At 54.9% G+C, this 18,276-nt stretch overlaps 1 protein-coding gene and 1 non-coding gene across 3 annotated transcripts; one reads left to right on the forward strand and one right to left on the reverse strand.

Moving 5' to 3' along the window:
- Window positions 1-1,190: 1,190 nt before the first annotated feature.
- SLC27A4 (solute carrier family 27 member 4) lies at window positions 1,191-14,856 on the reverse strand. 2 transcript variants are annotated; one of them, XM_055334444.1, is made up of 13 exons: window positions 14,675-14,856; window positions 13,221-13,387; window positions 11,263-11,657; window positions 9,795-9,953; window positions 7,818-7,887; window positions 7,606-7,697; window positions 6,683-6,792; window positions 6,271-6,480; window positions 5,970-6,096; window positions 5,196-5,333; window positions 4,846-5,010; window positions 4,608-4,754; window positions 1,191-2,057 (listed from the first exon to the last, which is right to left on the reverse strand). In XM_055334444.1, exons 2-13 carry the CDS (start codon window positions 13,379-13,381, stop codon window positions 1,900-1,902), a joined length of 1,932 nt encoding a protein of 643 aa, XP_055190419.1. In that variant the 5' UTR covers window positions 13,382-13,387; window positions 14,675-14,856; the 3' UTR covers window positions 1,191-1,899. The 2 variants fall into 2 exon arrangements, with proteins under 2 accessions (XP_055190419.1, XP_055190411.1); XM_055334436.1 differs by having other exon boundaries at window positions 14,690-14,855.
- Window positions 14,857-15,338: 482 nt separating this feature from the next.
- On the forward strand, window positions 15,339-15,429 carry TRNAR-UCU (transfer RNA arginine (anticodon UCU)). Its single transcript is given in 2 exon segments — window positions 15,339-15,375; window positions 15,394-15,429. It is a non-coding gene; the product is annotated as a tRNA-Arg (tRNA).
- The last annotated feature ends 2,847 nt before the right edge of the window (window positions 15,430-18,276 follow it).

Here is an 18,276-nt window from a genome sequence, read left to right on the forward strand (position 1 = left end):
GTGGGCACTAGCCCATTGGAAAGCACTCACTCCCTGCGAAGGGTTAAAGACACAAAGCCTTGCTGTCAGTCAGGTCCAGGACCTTAGAAGTCTGACCCTGGGCCCTAAAGTCCCGCCATGGGGCGCTACCTGCCTGGGCCAGATCTCAGCGCCTCCTTCCCACTTTTATTGGAGGCTGACCGCTCAGGGCCAAGATGGGATTCTCCAAGCTCTGCATGCCCTCTGCTGGCCACACTGGGACACTGCAGCCGTGACGGTCTCCCTCCGCCTTAAACCCCTTCAGCACCTCTCCAAGGGCTCTACTCCAGCTCTGCCTCCCACTGGCCCCCAAGAGCAGCATCAGACTCCTCTATCTGAATCAAAGTCACTCCCCCAGGGGGCATCCTAAATCTCATCCCGGCCCCCTCCAACTGGGCCTTCAGCTGCAGGCCTAGGGTGGGGCCCACAGTTGGCTCGGGTGGAATGAAAGCTCTTTTGGCTTTGCCTTGGCCTGCTGCACCAGGAGGCAGTAGGGCAGCAGGAAGTAACAGGGGCTCCGGTTTGCATTCTAGCCCCCCCCCCCCCCCCCCGCTGTGTGACCTCAGCAAGTGACAGACCCTGGGGAAGCTTACATAGCAAAGATAACTGCCATAGGCTGGGTTGGACCCCTTTTCCAACAGGCTGTGTGTTTCCAGCCTGGGTGTGACTCCAGCGATGGGGCCTAGGAGACAGCTGGCTCTCCACGGGCACTGCTGGTGCTGCAGCCCCGGGAACATCACTGAGCTTTTCTGGACTCTGCCAGAGTTGGTCAGGCAGCCCTGCTCTGGCTCACACAGCCCCAGAACCCTGGTGATATGTGCCCCAGGCAAAGGGAACAGCACTCTCAAGCATCTGGAGATGGGATCTGCCCCTGGGTCAGGGTTTTCTCCCTCAAAAGCTCTGAAGGGCCCTTTCCTCAAAATGTGTACCTGTATTCTCTGAATCCTCCTGACTCAGATGGGAAGACTGAGTCACTTGCCCTAGCCCACAAACTCAGAAGTGATACAGCTGCTTTGGACTTTCGAGTTCATGCTATTTAAATACCTTGTGAACTCACTGATGGCATCTTACCTGCTGGATCCCTAAGTCTGAACAAGTAAATGGGCTGGAGGGGCAGGAGGTGGGGCCCGAGCAGGTGGGGTGAGCTCAGGTGGCATGCACACAGGCTAGGGTAGGGGGAGTCAAGGCAGTTTATTGGCCCCTGAGCGATGCCCCCACCCCCACCCCTTCTCTCATAGCCAGCCCAGGACTGAGATGGAGAAAGTAACATGGACAGACCTACAAGGAGAAAGGTCCCGCCCAAGAGGTGGCCAAGCAGCCACCTAGGAGAGGAGGATGGTGGTGGGGCACTCAGTCCAGGCTGCCTGCTGCAGGTCGGGGTCCTCCTCCTATGGTCCTGGAGGTGCAGGCAATCTTGAGTGACACTGGAAAAGCTCTGGGGCCAGTATCCTCATGGCCACCTGATCAATAGCCACTGTAGGCCCTGCCCACTCTGCTGCCTTCCTGAGTCTGGGGGCTTTGGGCCTCGTCCCATTTACAAGCTCCCTGCTCTCTGGGGAGTATTTGGCGACGCTCCACCTGCCCCTGCCCTGACCCAAGACATCATCCTGAGGGACCCAGTCTGTCTCAGCCTGGGGCCTGGTGGCCCCACCTGCCTTGAAGACATAACATGGACTTGAGGCTTTCACAGAAAGCCTCATGATGGGCAGGAGGAGGCGGCAGTGAGTCACTTGGCAGTTTTGAGGGGGAGGGGGTCAGCACCTCGGGGTGGAGGTGCTGGGCCCTGCTTGCTTTGGTCTAGCATTGCCCATGACCCCTCTGGGGTGGGAGCTGGGGCTCTGGATCCAGCACCCGCTGGCCCTTAGAGGGAGTCAGGACAAATCACAGCTTCTCCTCGCCCGCCTGGATGCGGGCGTAGGCCTTCTGGTCCAGCGGGACGTAGCGGCCCTTCCGGGCATCCAGGTAAAACAGTGGGTCTCTCACAACTGCCGGGTTAAAACCTTCCTTCCGAAGCTCCATCTTCTGTAGCTTGAAGGTCCCTGAGGGAGTAGAGAGGATGAGTCAGACGGTACAGGGCAGGGGGCCTGAAGTTGGAGGGATGGAGGAGGAGGGCTGGGGAGAGCATGGGAATGGGCACAGACCACAGCGGAGCACAGCCCTTGCTTTGCAAAGGCAGATCCAGCTGTTGTATTACTACTGCTGCTCAGAGCAGCCCTGGCGCAAGGGCAGGAGGGCATGGTAGCACTACTTGCCTTCTTGCAGCTAGGGAAACTGAGAATCGAAGAAGGGAAAAGATCCACACACCCTGAATGACAGCAGAGGGAGGGCCAGAACCTGGGCTTTCAGTGCTCTGAGAACCTCCAGGCACAGGCATGAGCTCATCTAATGTGCACACGAATCCCAGAGGCAGGTGCTCCACCATATTCTATGGGTTCTACAGTGCACATGTTTTTGGCTTCTAACATATGTCAAATAGTTTCAACAGCAATGTCTTCTCAGTCATAAGTCACAGAAGTGGGCAGCCCCAGTGGCGCAGTGGTTTAGCACCGCCTGCAGCCCGGGATGTGATCCTGGAGACCTGGGATGGAGTCCCACGTTGGGCTCCCTGCATGGAGCCTGTTTCTCCCTCTGCCTGTGTCTCTGCCTCTCTCTCTCTCTGAATAAATAAATAAATCTTAAAAAAAAAAAGTCACAGAAGTTACACAAGTCTTGGTCACTGGCATCATCCCACTGGAGAGATGAGAAGACTGGTGTGGGGAGGCACATACCTGTGTCAATGCCACACAGCTAATAAGTGCAGGAGCTGGGATTTGAACCCTGGTATGAGAGATTGCTAGAAGTGGCCAGGTTCCTTCCTTACCTGGACACACACTCCACTGCCTTGTGGCTTGGTCATTTCTCTCAACAAGAGCTAGAGTCTTTCTCACCCTCCACCTGAATCTAACTGGCCTTGTGACTTGCTTTGACCAAAAGAACATGGGAGTTCTGAGAGTTGAGGCCTTGGAGGCCCTGCAGCTTCCACTCCAGGAGGGGGCTGCCTGGCACCAGTTTAGTCTCTGAAGGGTGAGGAGCCACCAGAGTAGAGGGGAAACATCCCAGGAATGCCCCCTGGACTGGCACTATCCAATACGATAGCCACTGGCCATATGGGCCTATATACATGTAACTGAAATGAAGAAAAATGTCAACTTCACTTCCTCAGTCAACTGGTCCCAGTTCAAATGCTCAATGGTTACATGGGGCTTGAGGCTGCAGTGTTGGTCAGCAGGCACATAGGACATCATCATCATTGCAGACAGCTCTGCTGGACAGTGCTGCAGAAGCAACCAGTGGGGAGCCAGACAAGCGAGTAAGGACACTCTAGCCCTTCCAGCCCTAGCTGAGTCACAAGTGATGGCAGTTGATCCATCAACAGAAGAACCGCTCAACTGAACTTAACCCCAATCGCTGACCCACAAGCAAGGGGGGAAAAAAAAGGCTGCCTTAAGGGACGTTTGTTCTGGAGCAAAACCTCTGAAACATGCTGGCTTCCCTGCCTCTCCTACACAGAGAAGTCAGCTGTCACCCAAACCTCAGGAGCTCCCAGCCTCAATCATGAGCCTGGCACCAGTGTCCCCATTAGACCTGCTTCAGGGGCTCCCAGGAGCCTATCACCTGACAGGGGCTGACATGACCAGTACAAGGGAGGTGGCCCAAGGCTGAGCAGTTAGTGAGCCTGACATAGTCCAGGCCCTCCCCAGCCCAGTCTTCCCCACTTGGCCTCTCTGCCCCACCTGACACCGCTACCCACAGCTTGGCTCCAGCTTTGAGCTTTGGGGGCCTCCTTTCCTTCCCCTTGTGCCCAAGTGCCCTTCTGGCTTAGGGACCAGCCCGGAATGCCTCCCCTGTAAAGCCTACCCTTTCATTCAGGTCTCATCTCAAAGATCACCTCCTCAGGGGAGCCTCCCAGGCACCCCATGTCCCCTTTGTTTGCTTTTCTGTCAGTTCAGTTTGTATTCTATTCTTTGCCCTTGGAATGCCTTGTCCTGTGCTGCCTCTCCTACTGCTACAGAGAAACTCCAAGATGGCAAAGGTCCCATCAGAACTTGTCACTTCTATCCCTAAAAGGCCTAGCATGGAGCCTAGCAGGCACACAATAGTTACTCAGTAAACATTCGTACCACTAATGGATATTTGAACCTTCTGTCTCTGACGGCTCGGCCCACTTGCTTGTATACAGAGAGGTGTGTTTACCAATGACACAGCAATGCTGTGGGAGAAGGGCAAGGGACAGCCCCCCAGGATCTCTCCAAAGGAACCAAGAAAGGGGCACAGGCCTGGAACCCGTGAGCTGGAGCAAGGGAGAGGACACACCTGTTTGTTTTGTTTTGTTTTGTTTTAAAGATTTCATTTATTTATTTGAGAGAGAGAGTGTGTGAGCATGAGTGTGTGTGGGGGGGAGGATATGGGTAGAAGGAGAGAGAGAAGCAGGCTCCCCGCAGAGCAGGGAGCCCAACACGGGAGGCTCAATCCCAGGACCCCAGGATCATGACCTGAGCCAAAGGCAGACACCTGACTGACTGAGCCACCCTGGAGCCCCGGGAACATACCTGTTTTGTGCAGCTCAGGAAGGAAGCGCAGGAAGATGGGGCGGGCGTACAGGGGCAGCTCCTTCTCTAAGAGCTGTGCAAAGTGCTCCAGGTCACAGCTGCCAGCAGAGTTGGCCACAGCAGCCATTCCAGCCCGGCCCTCAGTTCCTGGGGGTGGCAGCATGGACAGTGAGGTGGCAGTGACCCCTGGCAGTGCCTCCCCATACACACCTGGCACCTCCCAGTGCCCCATAGGTACCTGGCACCTCGACACCATACACTGCCACATCGGTCATGTCCAGCAGGCGGCTGAGTGTGCCCTCCACCTCTGTGGTGGATACATTCTCCCCTTTCCAGCGGAACGTGTCTCCTGTGCGGTCTCGGAAGTACAGGTAGCCCAGCTCATCCATCACCAGCACATCACCTGGGGGGGGGGGGGTGCCATATGAGCAGGGCTTGGGCCAGTCGACCATGTGGGACCCCAAGATCTCTTGACAAGGAGGGCTGGAACCGAACTGGGGCAGTCTGGGCAGTATTCTCCAAAGGTGGGAGAGGGCCCCTTCATTCCTCTCCACCCTGCCCACCTCAAAGGGGCTAGTGCCCACCCACCAGTGAGGTAGGCCTGGTCCCCCTTTTGGAAAACGTCCTTGGCGATCTTCTTATTGCTGGCACCCTGGTTCAGATAGCCATCAAAGCGCCGCAGGGGGTCCTGCTGAATGATGCGGCCCACTAGCTGGCCTGGCTCACCTGGGGGCAGAGAAAGAGGGGCACCTTTACCTTGGTGGCCTCCTCTACCAGTTCCCCACCCCAAATTCACCCTGAATCTCGATGTGACTTTTGGTCACAGTGCTTCCCACAGAAATGCTATGGGCTCTGGTGTAGAAGCCCTGAGGGCAGGGAGCTTCTCCTGGTGGGTCTGATGGGCACAAAGGCACTCAGTAATGTCTGGAGAGTAGATGGAGAGATGAACAATACGAAAAGGTGGCCAAGCTCTGTGTAGACAGCCTGACTAAAGCCAGCACTCATTGGTCCCTTGGCTCTGCTCAAAGAGGCATACGTTCTTCAGCATGCATGATCCCCAGAGCAACCCCAGGATGCAGTGTTGCCATCAGCCTCACTTGCAGATGAGGGGACTCAGGCACAGAGCTAAGGAGCTGAGCTAGGATTAATCCCAGGGTCCTCCACACAACAGTGACTCAATGGACTGACAGAGGGGATGAGGAATGGAAGGACGGATGGACGAAGATATAAATGACTTGTGGCCCTAAAAGAAGAGCCAAGTGACAGCCACTGGTCAGAAAAGGGCTCCCCACTCAGCCCAGTCCCATCTCCTCCCAGGCCAAACTCTCCTGCTCTGACTCCACTTCCAACCCTGGGACAGACCTGGCTGGCAGGGAAGGCAGACACCATTGGGCCCCCGGATCAGTTCCATGGTGTCCTCGTTGACTCGTACCAGCCGGATGGGGTACACAAAGGACAGGATGCGGCTGTTGAAGCCACAGGCCCCCACCTGCAAAGGCCAAGACTTGGGCCTGGGCTCTCCCGCCACCAGCCTGAGGCTGGACAATGGTGGGGAGCCTGGTGCCCACACTCCCACAACTGCCCTGCCCCAACCAGACAGCAGGGTCTCCAGTGCCCACACTCCTAGCCGGACCTGCCCACCCTCCACAGCCCCGCTGCCCACCTGGCTGTCGAAGTTGCCCACACTGCAGTTACATTCAGTGGCCCCATAGAACTCAGCCACTTGGGGGATGTGGAAACGGCTAGAAAAGTCGGTCCAGATGGACTGGCGGAGGCCGTTGCCAAGTGCCATGCGCACCCGATGCTGGTGTTCCGCTTCCCGGGGCGGCTGGTTCAGGAGGTAGCGGCACAGCTCGCCGATGTACTGCACAATCTGGGGGTGGACCTGGTGTGAGGGTGGCCCTCGGCTGCTCCCTCCTGCCCTCCCAATCCCGCGGACCTCAGTCTCCCCATCAGAACAACAGGAATGTTGCCCCCAAATGAGTGACGGGCTTCAGCTGCCAGACAGATGTCCCCATGTGGGGCTGGCAGGTCATGAGGGGTTGGGCGGCTCATCCTCTGCCCTTCTCACTTACTGTGCAGTTGTACTTGATACAGTCGTCCCAGAACCGGGAGGCTGAGAACTTCTTCCGGATCACCACTGTCATGCCATGGAGCAGGCACTGCCCTATTCCCACGATGTTCCCTAAAGGTGGAGGGCTGGGCCGTGAAGGTCAGGGAGCCGAGAGATCCCTCCTTCCAGAGCTTCCTCTTGCCCAGCCCACCTCCTCAAAGGCCCTTCCTCAGTCCCTCCTTCCTGTCCTGTTCCTCCAACACTAACTAATCACACCTCTCCCCTCATCAGACACCTCCCATAGTTCCCTGCTGCCTCCCCAGTGTGGGAACGAGTGCATGCTCCTCAGACTATCCCTGGGGGCCCTAGAGCTGGCCCCAAGCTCTTGCTCCTGTACCTGTAATGCTGCCATTCAGCTAGAGGGGGACCAAGCTAGCACTCCTGGCTTCTGCACCTCACATCTGCCTGACTTGGGAGCATCTCCTCCAGAAAGCCTTCCTGACCATCACTGGGCTCTTCTCTTGAGCTGAGCTCCTACTCCCTACCTGTCTTCATACTCACCATGCCATCTCTTATATTAGTCAGGTGAGTTCCCATCCTTCACCCTGCCCTAAACCCACACCTGACTCTAAGCACCTTGAGAGCAGGAACTATAATTATTCCATTTCTGTGTTTCTGTTCCTAAGCAGCAAGGCTGTGCATACCTGTGGAAATGAACTGGCTGGTCAGATTAGCCTGGGTGCCCTGTGGGACACAGCTGCACACATTGTGAGGCTGGTGTGGCCATCTTGGTTCAGAGATCCAGTCAATGGCCACATCTGAGTTTGAACCCACATTTGACTCCAAAATTCATGTGTTTCTACCCACAAGATGCTGCCTGCCAAGAGGGGTGGGGTTCCTGAGGCCCAGGGGCACCAGAGGCTGAGAAAATGGGCCCAGTGTTACCTGCTGAGTGGTAGAGGGGCAGGCAGTCATAGACAATGTCATCGGGCCGCATCCGGAATCCATAGTACACCAGGGCAGCCATGCGGTAATACCTGCGGGGGCGCAGAGAGAGTGCTTTGCAGGCCTCTGGGGAGGCAGGAGGAGGGGCTCCCGGGCCCTGCCACCCATCCCCAGCACCCACTACCCCCCAACCCCCGGCGTTTGCCCCTTACCTGCTATGTACCACAATGGCAGCTTTGGGCAGCCCTGTGGTGCCCGATGTGTAGATGTAGAAAAGCTTATCTAGAGAAAACAGACACATAAGTGGCTGTGAGAAAAGACAGCACAGGGCTGGGAAGACACTGGCTGCAGGGAGTAGGGTGCACAGAGAGCTTCTCCACTACAGATCATTTCTTTACCCCACCCTGATCCTAGATCAGGGACTGTCACGTTTGTTTGTTTGTTTGTTCTTTCTTTCTTTCTTTCTTTCTTTCTTTCTTTCTTTCTTTCTTTCCTTCCTCCCTCCCTCCCTTCCTCCCTTTCTTTCTTTTCTTTCTTTCTCTTTCTTTCTTTCTTTCTTTCTTTCTTTCTTTCTTTCTTTCTTTCTTTCTTTCTTTCTTTCTTTCTTTCTTTCTTTCTTTCAAGATTTTATTTATTTATTCATGAGAACACATACAGAGAGAGAGAGGCAGAGACACAGGCAGAGGGAGAAGCAGGCTCCATGCAGGGAGAGCCCGACGTCTGGAGCCTGGGTCTCCAGGATCATACCCTGGGCTGAAGGCGGCGCTAAACCGCTGAGCCACCCAGGCTGCCCTGTCACGTTAGTTTCTTTTTTTTTTTTTTAATTTTTATTTTTTTATGATAGTCACAGAGAGAGAGAGAGGCAGAGACACAGGCAGAGGGAGAAGCAGGCTCCACGCACCGGGAGCCCGACGTGGGATTCGATCCCAGGTCTCCAGGATCGCGCCGTGGGCCAAAGGCAGGCGCCAAACCGCTGCGCCACCCAGGGATCCCTCACGTTAGTTTCTATAGAGACTCGGGCCCACCAGGCTGGAGTAGAGTCCTAGGTCAGGAACATCATGTAAAACTGCATGTCATCCATCAACCATCTCATGCCCCCTGGATACCTGCTTATGCCAGCCCTTGGCTGGGCACCATGAAGACACCAGGCTGACCCAGCCAGAGACCCTGCCCTCAGGTAGCTTACAAAAGCACCCAGGAGGGGCGCCTAGGTAGCTCAGTAGATTAAGTGTGCCTTCAGCTCAGGTCATGATCCCAGGGTCCTGGGATTGAGCCCCACATTGGGCTCCCCACTCATTGGGAAGCCTGTTTCTCCCTCTCCCTATGCCTGCTGCTTCCCCTACTTATGCTCTCTCACTCTTTGCCAAATAAAATCTTAAAAAAAAAAAAAAAAGTACCCGGGAGACAAAATTCACATATGACAGAGATAAAATGACCACGATGCCAACAAAGACTGGTTCCTGAGCATTTCCTGTCACACCCGAGCTTTCCACTGTCTCATTTTCAATCCTCAAAGCCACTCCATAAAATCGGTTCCGTTACCACCCTCATTGTTAAGACTGTGGGAACCAAGGTTCAGAGAGAGGACAGCTCAGGTGCTCAGGGTCACAAGGGAAGCAGTGGGCTGAGGCATGAACTCAGTGCCAGCTCTGAGCCTCTGGGTGGTGTAGCAAACTGGGGGCTCCCCAGTGCAGAGTGGAGCAGAGGAGAGGCTGCAGGGTTGGAAGGCTGCCTGGAGGAAGGGATGAGGAGGCAGGGCAGCCTAGTGCAGAGAGAGGATTGCAGGCTGACAGGGGCTGGTACCAAATAGGTGCGGAGTTAATATTTAGAGGGTCTAGCCCCTGGCCCAACCCCAGCTGAAATTCAGACCCAGTGGTTTCCTAGGATCCATGTGACCCTGTACATGATGGATGGCAATGAAGGCTGGTTCACCAAGCTAAAGAATCAGGTTTTCTGGACTCCTGAGTTGCTGGCACCATGTCTTGCATCTTCATATACATCAGCTATACATCAGCCTTCAGAGTGACCCCATGGTCACTATACTCATCTTCCCAGTTGGAAAAAGGGAAGTGACAGGACTCACTCCAGGTCACACACCAAGTCTGCAGAAGAACCCAGGCCTCTGGCTCTGGGGCCAGCATTCTGTCCTGGGCCCATCTGAGAACCCCTCTGTGGGGTGGGAGGCCCACCTGTGAAGCCCTTGTCAGGACGACTGGGCAGGTGCTTGGGGGCATCTTCCAGGAGGGGGTCCAGGTGCTCCGTGCTGGCGGGCAGGGTGCTGGGCTCCCAGGGGCCAGAGCAGAAGAGGCTGAGCGAGGGGTCCAGGCTGGCTTGGATTTCAAAGATGGCTGCAGGGGAGACAGGGCCAATTAGCAGACAGACCAGGAAACTCATGTCCCCAGGACCTCTGCTTGTGTCAGAGCTGGCGTGTTGTCAAGGGGAGATCAGCTGTGTGTAGGGAAGAAGATGACTGAAGCACCTCAGCTCCCTAGTTGCTGGCTAAGTACATGGCAGATTCCTTGCGTGCGCTCTCCTGCTCACACAGCCCAGGAGGTAGGTACCAACAGAGACAGGCTCCAAGAATGGGAAGGCCTGCTCACAGCTAGAATGTGCTGGAGCTGGGACTCCAAGCTGGCTCTCTCACATGCCAAGGTCTGCGCCCTTCCACACTGTACCATGCACATCTGTGGAGTACCAGAGGTCAGCAGCCCCCAGCTTCTTCAGGTCCCCCCATGCACTATAGCTGTCTGGATGCTCACCTATGCTGGGCATAGGCCAGTCCTAGACCCCTCAGCTCTACTTCAGCCTCCCTATGGATCTGTCCAACCCTCTCCCCTCTCCCTTCGGGATCCTTCCTCTTCCCTTCTCCATATGTCAGTAACCTTCCCTGGCCATCATGCCAGGATGAAATCCTGCTTTGGTGTGACCTTAAGTGAGCTCCTCACACCACTCTGAATGTCAGTCTCCTCATCTGTAAAGCCAAGATGGCCATCCCTACCTCACCTGGCTTTATGAAGATTAGGGCTGCTTTTGTAAGGCACCAAGCTCTGTACTCAGTCAGTGCTCAATGTGGCAGCTAATAAAACATAAGCTCTGCAGGAGAGCAGAGGATACATTTTTTTTAAGATTATTTATTCATGAGAGATACAGAGAGAGAGAGAGAGAGAGAGAGGCAGAGACACAGGCAGAGGGAGAAGCAGGCTCCATGCAGGGAGAGCCCGACGTCTGGAGCCTGGGTCTCCAGGATCATACCCTGGGCTGAAGGTGGCGCTAAACCGCTGAGCCACCCGGGCTGCCCAGAGGATACATTCTTGTTCTCATTCTATAGATGAAGCAAATGAGGCCTAATTAGTCACAAGAATCGCTACCACTGCATCTGTGGGCTCACCTAGCATCAAGCACTGTTAGTACTTCTGGTGAAGTATCATCTTGAAAACAATATGTGGTAGGTACTACAGTGAGGAAACTGAGTCACAGACATTTCTAGTCTTAGTCAGGATCTCCAGCTTATAAGCAACAGAGCCCAGGCCATCTGATACCAGGGTTCATGTCCTTAACCCCTGAGCCACACACAGTTTCCCCCAGGCCTAGAGGGGGGCTGTGGTCTGGCAAGACCCTGTGGGACCTCTTGCTTGACCCCACAGCCCTGGGACTCACCTGGGGCCATCTCACTGCCAAAGATGAGGACCCGGGCCTGGGAGGTGGTCAAGCAGTGGCACAGGGCGTCCCGTCGGAGGTTAGTGTTGATGAGGGCCGCCTCCACGCCCAGCTTGGCCATGCCCAGCCACAGGCCCACAAACTCATTGCGGTTCTCCATGAAGAGGGCAGCTACATCACCCGAGGCCAGGCCCCGAGCCTGCAGAAAGTTGGCCACGCTGCTTGAGTAATCATCCAGCTGGCGGAAGGTCCAGTGGGTGTCTGTGCCCTCAAAGATCAAGGCTGTCTTGTCTGGGTGGCGCTGTACCGTAGAAGCAAACAAAATAGGCACTGTCCGCTGCTCCCGCAGGTACCGCCGGACCTTTGCCTTGACCTTCAGGAGTACCATGCCACCACTACATGGAAACAAGAAAGGGAGCTGTGACTGCTGGGGTGGGAGTGGGTGGTCCCAATACCCTGGTCCAGGTTGCCATCCCACAGGCCTGAGACTCCCGAGCCTGATCACTTGTAACACTCCCCTTTCCCAGCACCTGGGCGCCAGGCACCATGCCAGGCACCGACCCACTGATGCTGCACAGTAACTCCAGGGACTCGGGCGATAACTCCCTCCTCAGTACACGGGAGGAAAGGAGGCTCTGCAGGATCATAGCTCACCCGGAGTTCACAAGCTGAGATTAGGTCCCTGGTCCTCTCTGGCATCAGGGTTCAATGCCCAGGACTCAAGAAGCTCTGCTTTGAGTCTGCTGCTCTGTCAGAGCTTTCATGACTCTCAGGCCCAAGTCAAAAGTCTCAACTCATTTGAGATCCCCCACAGCCCTGTACTGCACCTCTTCGGACCCCTACCACAGTAAATAAGGGATAAGTTTGAGATTTGTTCAGTCTCCCTGTGAACCTATTGAGGGTAGGGCTCCATCTGTTTACCATCTGGTCCCTGGGGCCCCACTTAGTCCTGGGCCCAGAGCTTCACTAAATGCAGAACCATTTGGCAATATCTCCCTCTCCTGCCCTGCCCCTGCCCCATCTGACCTTTGAAAGTTCCTAGTTCCCTGAGTTCTATGCCTATTCAGATGTTGTGCCCTCTGGTTGGAATACCCTGCTCCCATCACCTGGAGGCGCCTCTTGAATACAGCTTTTTGTCCTCCAGGAGGCCTTCTCTGATTCCCCAAGGCCCTGGCCTGAAGCCATCTCTCCCTGCTCCACACTCCCACAGCTTTCTGCTACCACCCTTCCTGCAGTGGCCACTCAGAACCTCCTTTTACAATCAATTCAGATGACAAGTGCTGAGCTGCCTGTTTTGAGTGTGGGTCACTGTGCTGAACCGTGGGACACCACCTGTAAGCAAGACTGCCAGGGGCTCTGCCTGCACGGTTTTGTTAGTTTAGGGATTTACTGTATCTCCTTCTTATCTCCCTGACCAGTCTAAGCTGGGCCCAAGACTAGGTAGGTCTGCCTTGTTCCTCCCTGAGCTCCAGAGTCAGCCTGACGCCTGGCTCAGGGTAGGTAGCAGCAGGTGTTTCTGGTACAGAAGAGCCCTGTGAACCATAACTGACTTTCTTTGGGGAGTAGGTTCTCCAGATATCTGATTCAGGGCCCTGCTCTGAACTCTGTGCCCTTTCAGACTTATGGACAGGGTCCTTCCCACAGGGTTCCTCTTCATTCTCTTACAAGCCATAGCATGGCCTCAAGACCCTTTGTAGATGTCTTCTTCACACACCTGGTGTTCAGTGTACATTCTGGGCCCCTAAATCTGCCCTAAGCTCAACAGCACCAAGTTAGGGAGATCCCCTAGGACAACACTTTCACCTTGGAGGTGGAGATACCAGGTACCACTGCCAGGGGAAAGGGGTAGAGCAGAGGCTGCTCCTCTGGGGACCAGGGGGCCCTCTGCTCACAGAACTTTGGTCTGGAGAGATTTGGGGAAGTAGGAGACCCTAGGATGGGCTAGACCAGATACTCACAAGATATCACGCCTTATGGTCTTGACGAAGATGCGGACAAAACGCCAGCCTCCAGACCCCAGGTAGAGAAACAGCAGGGAGAACCCCACCTGGGTCCAAGGCAGTTTCAGCACCAGTTTGGAGAACAGCAGCACCCCCACCAGAGACGCCCCGAGCAGCATTGTGGTCTGTGGGCACAGTATAGTCAGTGGAGCCAAATGTCTATGTCCCTTACCTCCTAGCCCAGGCAGCCACTATGATCCCAGGGGTCAACCCGTAGTGAGGCTTAGCCATGCTGAGTAGGTAGCTGAGGATGGGGACCCTTTCCAGGGCTGTTTTGAAGGGAAGGCTAGAGGGGAGGAACTTGAGATGAGGAGTTCCATGGCTAAGAGGCAGAGGCCGGGTTCTAGCCCCTTAGTCCCATCCCCTCCTCTAACTACCCCCATCACCTTGGGTAAATTCCTTTCCTACTTTAGGCTTTAGTCTCCCCCTCTGTGTTAGGGGTATAGTGAGAATTGCTCTCGGAAGCCCTTCCAGCCCAAACAGGATGGTCCACTTTCCTGATATCCAGGATCTCTAAGCAATATGGCTTGGAGGGGGATATTAACTTAAGTGTCTCTGGTTTGACTCCTCATCCAAAGACCCAAGGAGGTTCTCTGGATGACTAGGCCAAGCCACAACACCCTAAAGGGCAGCTTCCTGGTAAGGGGCCTGGCTCAGTCCCAGCCCACAAACCCGGATAGTGCCATGTCTCTGCTGGCCCACAGAGGGCGACAGAGCAAACAGGTTAGAGCTTGGAGGTGCCTGAGAGGTGACCGCCTAGAGGGGAAAGGTGATTAAGGGAGCAGGAGGGCCCTGAAGTCACCCCGAACAAACACAGTTGGCCAGCCATTGAGATGACTCTGTGGGGACTGGCCTATAGGGGAAGGGGAATGGCTTGACTAGACGGAGATTAGGAAGGACTCTTAGTCTCTACTCCTGGCGTTTTAGGTACTTGCTCAAGAGGCAGCAGATGGGACTCAGTTTTCTTTCAGGGTTCTATTCCTGGGGAGGAGGTGAAGGTCATGGCTCTAATGGAGCCTGACAGTCTCCAAGCCAGGATGGAGACATGGTCTGGACCATCTCCTCCCTTCTCCACATGAAAAGCAAAAACAAGGAGGGGGACAAAATCAGCGCTCCCATATCCAATGCCGAGATCTCTAAGGTCCTCAGACCTCTGGGCTCCCAGAGCCGGCCAGGACAGAGAACAGGAACCCGTCCCGGAAGGCTGGGGGATGGGACGAGAAGGGAAGGGGATGCCCACAGCCCTCGGGCCCCCGTCCCAGGTCACTGCGAACCGCCTTCGCTTCTGAGCAGCCAGGGCAGCAGAGCGCCCGGCCAGGACTTAGAGCAGCAGGGCGCGCCCCTCACCCCAGCCCGCCCCACCACCTCCCCAGGACTCAGCCGGGCACATTCCCTGCCCGGGACCCACTGACCTGGCCTATGCTCACCCGGTGTTGGCCCCGCCGCGCGGCGCCCAGTCCAGACGCGGCCTGGCTGCGGCAGCGTAGTGGGGAGCGCGGGGGGCATCAGCCGCCCCTGGGCGCGCAGACCCAGGACTCAGCAGAGCTTCGCCGGCTCTGCGCCCTGCATGGCCCGGCCGCCCGGCCAGCCCCGCCCGCAGCCCGGCCCCGCCCGCCCGCGGCGCTCCTCCCCCGCCCGCCTTCTGCAACCCAAACCGGCTGCGCGAGGCCACAGCACCGCCTCTCGCGCCTTCCCCGCGGCGGAAGAGCCGCAGAGACCTCGGCACCGCGCAGCCCCAACGCGCCCGACGCCTGCCGGCCCAGCCCGCCCTGCGCGCGCGAGGGCTCGGGCGGCGCCCCGCGCGGCACGCTGGGAGTTGTAGTCCGCGCCGCGCAGCCCCGCCCCACCGCGGAGACCCCGGGGTGGGAAGGAGACCCGCGGGCTGGGTTTGGGCCCAGAGCCGGCAATCCCCTGGCTTTCGCACGTGGTGGGGAGCACCCCCGCCCGCAGCGTGGGCGGAGAATCCGGAGAACGCGAGCAGAGATGGGCAGAGTTCCAAAAAGGCTAACGCTACACCTAGAAGAACGCTAAAAGGGTGGTGTAGACACAGAGGTGAACCGGGAGTTTCAAGTAGCTGGCTCTGTGGCGCAATGGATAGCGCATTGGACTTCTAGCCGATCGGGGTGTGGTGATTCAAAGGTTGTGGGTTCGAGTCCCACCAGAGTCGAATTTTGATAGCTCCTCCCTCACTTTCATGGGGATATTTTACAGCCTCCAGTACCTTCACATGGTTCAGAAAATTTGCAGACTTGAGGCTGGCACCTGTGTATCTGGGACGGCAGTAAACGTGATGTCAGGTTCCTGCCCAGGAATCCTTTCTCATCCCTGGTATCTTGTAAGCACTGTGGCACACCTAGTGGTACAAAGGGCATGGAGCTGAAGATCTGTACCTAACTGGCCTCTGATCGCTCTGACCTTGCAGCAAATCAACTAACTTCTAAGCCTACGACTGTATTTGTCTTGCTACCTGCCAAATCCTTGGCCATTGGCCAGCTCCCCAGCCTTGTGTGGCTCTGGGCCTCTGAAAACCTGGTTCCTTGATAATTAAACACGTTGGACATCCACAATTGCCACTTATCTTTTTTTTTTTTTTTTTTAGATTTTATTTATTTATTTGAGAGAATGTGAGCAGGGGAGGAACAAAGGGAGAGGGGCCAGCAGACACTCTGTGCTCAGTGTGGACCCTAAGGTGGACTTCCATCTCACAAACCTGAGATCATGACCTGAGTGGAAATCAAGAGGCACAACTGACTGAGCCACCCAGGAGCCCCACCACTTATCCTTAAATACATCCCCTAATTCCTTAGTCCAGTGGGAAGTCCTTAAAGGGGAGGGGAGGGGCAGTTTTCAGGGTCTAGTCCTTGGGATTAAAAATGAAATTTTCATCTGAGAAGTACTTGGCAGAGTATAAAGTGCATCCTTTTGGGGAACCTAGGTAAGTTAAAGCTCTACCTCCCCCATGGCTATTATATTCAGGAGGCAGTGTGGGGCAGTAGTGATGGGCATGGGCATTGGCATCCAACACATATGGATCACCTTCTCAGCTGGAAGTTCAAAGTCTCCACTTTTTCTTATATATAAAAATGAGAACATACTATAAGATTGAGTTAGCATTTGACATATTTATTATTGTAGTTTATAAGGTCACTGACCACAAAGCACATGCAAAATCTAGACATGAAGATTCTTCCTGATTATGTCCACAGGGCTTATCTTGATAAATGTGTGTTGAATGAATGAGAGGGAGAGTGAATTGGAGGCTCTGACTTGATCCACACCAGGATCCATCAATATAAACATGATCATTTCCACATCATCTGCTGAGGTTATATGTAATGTGGACAAAGGAGAGTTTAGAAGATGGTGCTTGTGGCCAGCTCCACAGTTCTCCTCCGCCCAGCCTGGTCACAACCATGAAGCCAGGGCGGCACTCCACCTAGACCCTGGGCCTGGCCAGAGGGGGAGATGGGAGGGGACATAGCGGTAACAAGATTGTCCTTAAGTTGCTTACAGTCTAGTTGGACACAGAGAGACTAGTGGAGATTAGATCATTAAATGGGTTGCCCCCCAAGTGCTCTCCATATGTGTAGTGGATATGCACTACACATTATTATGACTTGGCTTTTTTGCTTTTCAGTCAAGGATATCTGGGTTATACTCCTAGCCCCACCTGAGGCACTGGGCAAATCACTTCTTATGGCCTTGGTGTCCTCATTTTTTTTTTTTAAGATTTTATTTTAAAGCAATCTCTATACCAAATGTGGGGTTCAAACTCAACCCCAGGATCAAGAGTCCCATGCCCTACAGACTGAGCCAGCCAGGCGCCCCTTCCCATGTCCTTATTATAGAATGGGAATACAGTCATCATGGTCCCTGCCTCCTAGGGCTGGGTACAGACTCAACGAGATGATGTGGGTCAAGCTCTCAGCACAGGGCGGGCACATCAAAGGCCCTCAGCTCCTGTAACCGTTCAACTCCAAGAGGGCAGGGATATAGCTGTCTCTATCACTGTGGAATCCCCAGTGTTCAGCCAACACTCAGAGGTATTTGTGAAATAACTGGAGACTAGTGGGCCTGTGCATCAGGATTCATGGACAGGGGAGGGCCATGTGGTAGGAAATGGGATGGGAAAGGGCTTTGTGTGATAAGCTGAGGAATTTATCCTGGGGGCAGGAGGAGCCCCTGGGGGTTCCTAAGGGCAGGAGCTGGGTGCTATCGTTTGTGGGACAGGCTGAGCTTAGGCTGACCTCATACTGGGTTCCTTTCCACTAACATGACCCCTATCTGCCCTGCATTAGGGAATTAACATCAGCTCTTAAACCTCCAGACTTGCCAGATAAGAGACCAACATTTGGACTCACTTGAAGTCACTAAAGATCCCCAGGGGACTGAAGTGGTTTGGCCCCTGGCACGCAGTGGACACTTATCCCATAGATACTTGGTTACATTGGCATTAGGACCTCTGAACTGTAAAAGTCCTCTCACTCTGGGTGTGTGCGAAATAAATACCTCTGGCTTAATTGTGTACATGGTGACTTCAGAGGCCTCAAAGGGCCTTCCTGGCAAATGACAGCTTCTACTTCTTCTTCTTCTTCTTTTTTTTAAACAGCTTCTACTTCTAATGCTTACTTTGTGCAAAACCACTACACATGCATAACGTCCCTGCTGTAGGATAGGTAGGTACTCTCCCCATTTTACAGCCTTCCCAGAGGCTCAAAGGGGTAACAGTACGGCAAGGGTAGAGTGCTGGTCAGTGGCAGGTCCAGGTCTCTCTGTCCTCAGACTCTATAACTCCAGATGTTGCTCTGAAGCCAGCTACATATGGCTTTTATCAGGCCTAGGGAAAGGGAGCTTTCTCTGAGCTACCAGGAGAGGATTCAAGACCCGTGCATCACAGAACAAGCTCCACCACAGCCCAGCTATGTGACTTGAGGATGCTCCCCAATCTTGATACCCTCACGAAGTGAGGTTGTTGTGGGGTTCTCTGCTTCGGCCTTAGCATCCGTTCTTTCAA

The sequence above is a fragment of the Nyctereutes procyonoides genome, unplaced genomic scaffold, assembly GCF_905146905.1.
Source record: "Nyctereutes procyonoides isolate TBG_1078 unplaced genomic scaffold, NYPRO_anot_genome, whole genome shotgun sequence".
Classification (NCBI taxonomy): domain Eukaryota; kingdom Metazoa; phylum Chordata; class Mammalia; order Carnivora; family Canidae; genus Nyctereutes; species Nyctereutes procyonoides.

Excerpts from the sequence above, each read along its gene's own strand:
- SLC27A4 (XM_055334444.1), bottom strand. The coding sequence starts at position 13,381 with ATGCTGCTCGGGGCGTCTCTGGTGGGGGTGCTGCTGTTCTCCAAACTG. Across the intron at positions 9,954-11,262 it reads TGGCAGTGAGATGGCCCCAG|CCATCTTTGAAATCCAAGCC; the intron begins GTGAGTCCCAGG and ends TCTCCCCTGCAG. Across the intron at positions 4,755-4,845 it reads GTATGGTGTCGAGGTGCCAG|GAACTGAGGGCCGGGCTGGA; the intron begins GTACCTATGGGG and ends TGCCACCCCCAG.